Consider the following 5,372-nt stretch of genomic DNA (forward strand, 5'->3'; position numbering starts at 1 on the left):
GATCCTGATTCGTATGCGTCTCAGCGCTCCAGCGCCCCCTGCCTCCCTCCCCTCCCTCCTCCCCTCCCCTCCCCTCCCTCCAGCACGGTGACTCCGATTACGTTTTACGCGTGGCCCCGCCCCTCACTCGGTTTTGTCCAAATCGGGCTTTTTGCGTCGCCGGAGCTCCCGATTCCAGACCGACGTCATCCGCGAGTAGAGGGAAGAGCTGACGTCGGAAGAGAGTCACCGGGAGGAGAGGGCATGCGGGAAGGAGGGAGGGGGGCGGGCCGAGGAAGAGAATCTCTCCGTTTCAGCACCGGTATCAGATGCACCGCTCCCCGGCTCCCCCCCCCCCCCCCGCCCGCTCCTCTGGCCCCCTCCCTCTCCCTTTTACGTCGGTGTTGGTGCGTCGGGAGCCCCCCTGCTCCGGTGGAGTCCCAAGCTATATAAGTTACCGGCGCGCAGGGTCCCTCAACCAGATTTACGGGCTCCGGACTTGCAGGCGAGAGACGGCTCACCAAGCCGCCGAACCTGCACTCTGAGAGGGGGGAACGGACATCCAGCAGCCGGCCAGCGTTTGAGCTGGACGCTGTGGCGGAGATAGATACAAGAAATACAGGAGACAAGAGAAGGTTTTACACCTTTCTCTGAGAGAGAGAGAGAGAGAGAGAGAGAGAGAGAGAGAGAGAGTCTATTCAGAGAGAGAGATAGTGAGATAGAGAGAGAGAGAGAGAGAGAGAGAGATGGAATGAAACTCCAGTAGCACACCTCCAGGGTTATCAGTCACAGCAGAGACCCAGACTTCAGCCGAGGCGCAGCCCTAACCGAACCACTCGAACTTATAGGAATTCGATCGTCCAACGGGCAGCGGGCAACCATGTATCGCTCCACCAAGGGGGCATCCAAGGCTCGGAGGGATCAGATCAACGCGGAGATCCGAAACCTGAAGGACTTGCTGCCCATCTCCGACGCAGATAAAGCGAGGCTGTCATACCTGCACATCATGTCCCTCGCCTGCATGTACACCAGGAAATCGGTCTTCTTCTGCGAAGGTAAGACAGACCACCTGATGGTTTTTGATTAATTTTTTTTTGTTTTGCTTGTTTTTACAATGACAGACATGATAAACGCACGACATTCCCGTTGACTCCCGTTCCCTCCTGGACGCGTGGCTCATGCGTAAAATCAACAAGTGCTTTAATGTATGCAGCCGTTGTGTTAAGATGTTGTGTCAAATGATTCGCCCTCTTGGGGATCACGGATCATTATCCTAATGATTTCAGAAACTAATTTGAATTTCGGAACCCCGTTCTGTTATTTATTTATCGTATTTCATCCTCATCTTCAAAACTGAGGTCTGTTCCAGCGGTCAAAGAAATGTGTCGCTATCCAGTGCTGAAACCCTCTGCGCGGCACATGCCTCTGTCCGCGGTGCTGAAATGCTCGGGCGAAGCTTGCGGTTGTTGCGGGCATTTGTTCTGGACATTGACATGTAAAAATCTAATTAAATACATTTTTTTCCTCCGTATTTTTTTTTTTTTCTAGAACCAGGTACTCCTACCAGTCTCCAGGAGAGCGCCAGGTTTCTGTCTTTCCCAGAGCTGTCGGAGTTGGTGCAGTCCTTACCCGGGTTTCTGATGCTGTTGACAGGGGAAGGCAGGCTGCTGTACCTGTCAGACAGTGTCTCTGAGCACCTTGGGCACTCCATGGTGAGTGTAAGCTTCAGGCAAAATTAATTTAAAATAAAAATAAATATCACTATCAGTATGCGATTTCCATGGTATTTTCCCTAGACGTACATGTGCTTTATGCTGTATGCTTCTGCAGCTTCCCTCTGGGGATTAATAAAGTGTTATTTGAGTGGATCTTATCTTCTCTGTAACACTAATGGAATTTTGTTCTTTTTAGGTGGATCTTGTTGCCCAGGGTGACAGTGTCTATGATATTATCGATGCCTCTGATCACTTTATCATGAGAACCACCCTCACAACCCCTTCAACACAGGATCAAGGTGAGACAAGACACATTGAAAATGTGACTTTTGGATTGTATTTAGGTGTACTTTGAATGCAATGCAGCTCCATAAAGAATTTTAATAACATCCCCCTCCCCCGCTGTCTCTTGGCAGACCGTCTGTTCCGCTGTCGCTTCAACGCCTCCAAGTCCGTCCGCAGACAAAGTGCTGGGAACAAGCTGGTTCTGATCCGTGCTCGCTGCCTCACTGACCCCTCCTCCTCTGTGGGGTCCTACTGGGCCTCCAACCCTGTCTGGGTGTGCTTCTGTTCTCCTCTCGAGCCTCACCCTGCCCGCTCTGGACCTGGCACTGAGAGGGAATTGACATCCAGCCCTCCTCCTGCTGAGAACAACTTCTTCCTGGCCTGCTTCTATTCCCAACATGGGAGGGACATGAGGCTTCAGCATGCACAGGACAGGTATGTTCATACAAAATAATGGAGGTGGTGCCCTCCACTTGTTGCTTAAAACATAACGTTTGTCTTTTAAATACGATGGTGTATATAGAATTAATGTATTTATCTTATCTTACATATTTTCGCCCACTCTCCCCTGCAGTGTTAGTGCATATCTCGGCTTTGATGTGTCAGCCCTACGCGCTCGCTCATGGTACAGCCTCCTCCACCCACAGGATCTGTCACATGCTTCTACTCAACACCGCAGCCTATGTAAGTACAGTACCCTTCTCAGATACCTACCACTGTTCAACATGTTAGTGCTTTGTATGCCCACATTGAACATGTTCAAGCTGGCACAGTAACACACTGATGGGTACTGTAATGATTAATAGGATTACTGAGTGTTTCCAACTTGCTATTGTTCCCCTGCAGTGAGAGAGGGAGGAGAAGGCAGAGCTGAAATGGTGGTGCGAGTACAGGCAGAAGACCATACTTGGGTTTGGCTGTACATGGTGCTCCAGCTGGAGGCAGGAGATATTCCCATCAGCAGCAACAACTACATCATTAGGTAACTACCTTCTTCCTCCCAAACACACACTACTCACTAGCCTGGCCTTTAAATATGGTTGAATGGCTTCACAAACCTAAACATTTGTTTTGTTCCATTTTTTTTCTCCAGTGAGCCTGAAGCCTGGTCAGTCCGCCAACAGCTGAGCTCAGAGCAGACGCAGCTGACCCTGGTCCTGAGTACTAGTACCTCACAGCAGGAGGGTCTGAGCCTCCAGTCCCCAGAAACACTCTCTAGCCCAGACCAGGTCTTCACCCCAGGCAGCAGTGGCCTGTCTGGTCAGTCCTTTGACTTCAGTACTGCTGGCTGCAGTGTTGGCTCCTCTGACGAACCAGGGGGCAGCACTGCTGAGGCCATGCATGTGGAGGGTGACCCTCGGTCCAGTATCTCCTCCCTGGAGGAGGACAGCTTCTTCCAGCAGCAGCAGCAGCAGCAGCAGTCCTCTACACATGAACAAAGCCCCTCAGCTGCCTCCTCTCCCACCCCTGTCACTGTAGCAACAGTGGCAGACTTGGACTTCCTCACTCAAAACATTCTCCTGCCCCCTGCCTTCCAGCTTGACCCTCCACTGCCCGCCCTCCCCCTGCCTCTCCCCCCAGTGCCCTCTTCTCAAGCTCAGCAGACCAAAGAGTTTGTGTGCACACCCCCCTACACCCCCCAGCTTGGTGGTGCTAGTTTCCTGTTCGGTGAGCCCCTTTTCAGCTTTGACCCCACAGGCACCACCACTCCCCCACCCTCTGCTACAACGGCTACTGCCTCCACTTCTGTGGCCCCCTCAAGCTCTCCCTCAGCTCCAACAACTAGTGCCTCAAGCCCTGCTCCTCCCAGCACCCTGTCTACCAAGATGCCTCTGGTGCTGCCCACTCCATCCACTGACCTGCTCTTCCCAGTTGAGCCTTGCAGCGGCACGCTCTATGAGAAACTGCCCCCAACCCCTGACAGCCCTGGCGATGGTGACTGCACAGTAATGACCCTGCCTGAGGTACGAGGCCCCCTGTATGTAGATGTCCCCCTGGGACCACTCCACTATCCACCTGAGGGCCTTCTGACCCCAGAGGCCTCTCCCGGTAAACAGCCATGCCTCTCCTTCTTTTCGCTAGAGCGAGCGAGGGAGAAAGAAAGGGCTGAGATCTCCCTGTTAGCCCAGCACATCAGTTCCCTGGCAGAGGGATTCTACCTGGATCCTCTGCTATCTAAACTCTCCCCACCCTCCATGTCACCCTCCTCCTGCCCTCCCTCTCCCTCCCAGTCTCCTTCCCTAGACACCATGGATGTTGACTCAGTCCACATGCTTGGGGAGTTTTATCCCGTCAAGGCATGGAGAGGTCTGAATGTCCCCATTTTCCTTGATGAGGATAACTCTCTGTTTGAAGAGAGCATCTTAGAGACCCTCATCCAAGACTTCTCTGCCCCACCCCTGTCTCCTAGCCTCTGTTCCCCCTCCCCTTCCCCCACCCCCTCCAGTCCAACCTCTCCGCAAACCCCTGTGTGCTGGCGCCAATCCTCCCACTTTGAGGGAGTGGGCCACTTCTGTAGCGTCCAATCGGCGCAATCTAACTCCATGGCTGGGTGCGTGGCGACTGTGGCTGCTGAGGCCGGGGGCAAGGCGGAAGGGGAGGGGTTCGTCGAGGAAGCAATGGAGATCGAGGTGGTGTCATCTCCTATGTCCTCTTGCTCCTCCATTCCAGCATCCCCTCCCCTCATCCTCACCGCTTCACCCTCCCCTGCCACCTCCACGCCCATCGCCTCGCCCATGCCCGCTGTGTCTTGCACCCAGTCCCTCTTGGAGGAACTGGCTGTCCTGGAACCCATGTTTGGGGCAGGTGCCTCGATCGCCCCTGGCTTAGGGCAACAACCTGAGTTGTATCAACTCCAGTGTCATCCATCGCCACAGTGCTTCCACCAAGGTAAGAGACAACACAGCTCTTCACCGCACAGCATGTTCCTCTGTCATTTCAATAGGGTAAAGACAACGTATCTGAATACTAAATTTTTCTTTTTCTTTCTTCTTTGTCTTTCAGATGAGAGTGGAAGTGTTCCTCCGTTTTAAAATAAGTCTGTGACTTACTTCATCAAGTATGGCATATTGTCATATTTTGTGGAGACCCTTTTACTGAAAAGTAAAAAATATTTAAGTGTATAAATATACATAATGTATATACAACTTAAGGACTTAAACTCCTTCATGTCTCCAGAGAACAAAAATTAGCTTTATATTTTTGCTCAGTCATTATTCTGTGTACTAATAATACAAACAATGGTGCAACATTTACATTATGGAACAACCACATGGGCCCATAACTGACTGGGTTTTGGGCCCATGTGGTACCAAACAGCTTTTCTGTAAAACAAGCTTCAGAAACATCTGAACTTGTAAGCCCTGTTTAACTTCCAGACACGCATTTGTATTC

General features: G+C 51.9%; 1 protein-coding gene across 1 annotated transcript; it reads left to right on the plus strand.

Annotated features, from left to right (window-relative positions):
• Positions 1-859: 859 nt before the first annotated feature.
• Positions 860-5,011, plus strand: npas4a (neuronal PAS domain protein 4a; the record flags this gene model as incomplete). The annotated part of the gene is made up of 8 exons (XM_080008215.1): positions 860-1,034; positions 1,528-1,691; positions 1,891-1,993; positions 2,111-2,414; positions 2,554-2,663; positions 2,826-2,961; positions 3,073-4,868; positions 4,983-5,011. The coding sequence occupies 8 exons, from the start codon at positions 860-862 to the stop codon at positions 5,009-5,011; spliced, it is 2,817 nt and encodes a 938-aa protein (XP_079864341.1).
• Between the last annotated feature and the right edge of the window lie 361 nt (positions 5,012-5,372).

This window comes from Zeus faber (genome assembly GCF_960531495.2).
Source record: "Zeus faber genome assembly, chromosome: 10".
NCBI classification, from domain to species: domain Eukaryota; kingdom Metazoa; phylum Chordata; class Actinopteri; order Zeiformes; family Zeidae; genus Zeus; species Zeus faber.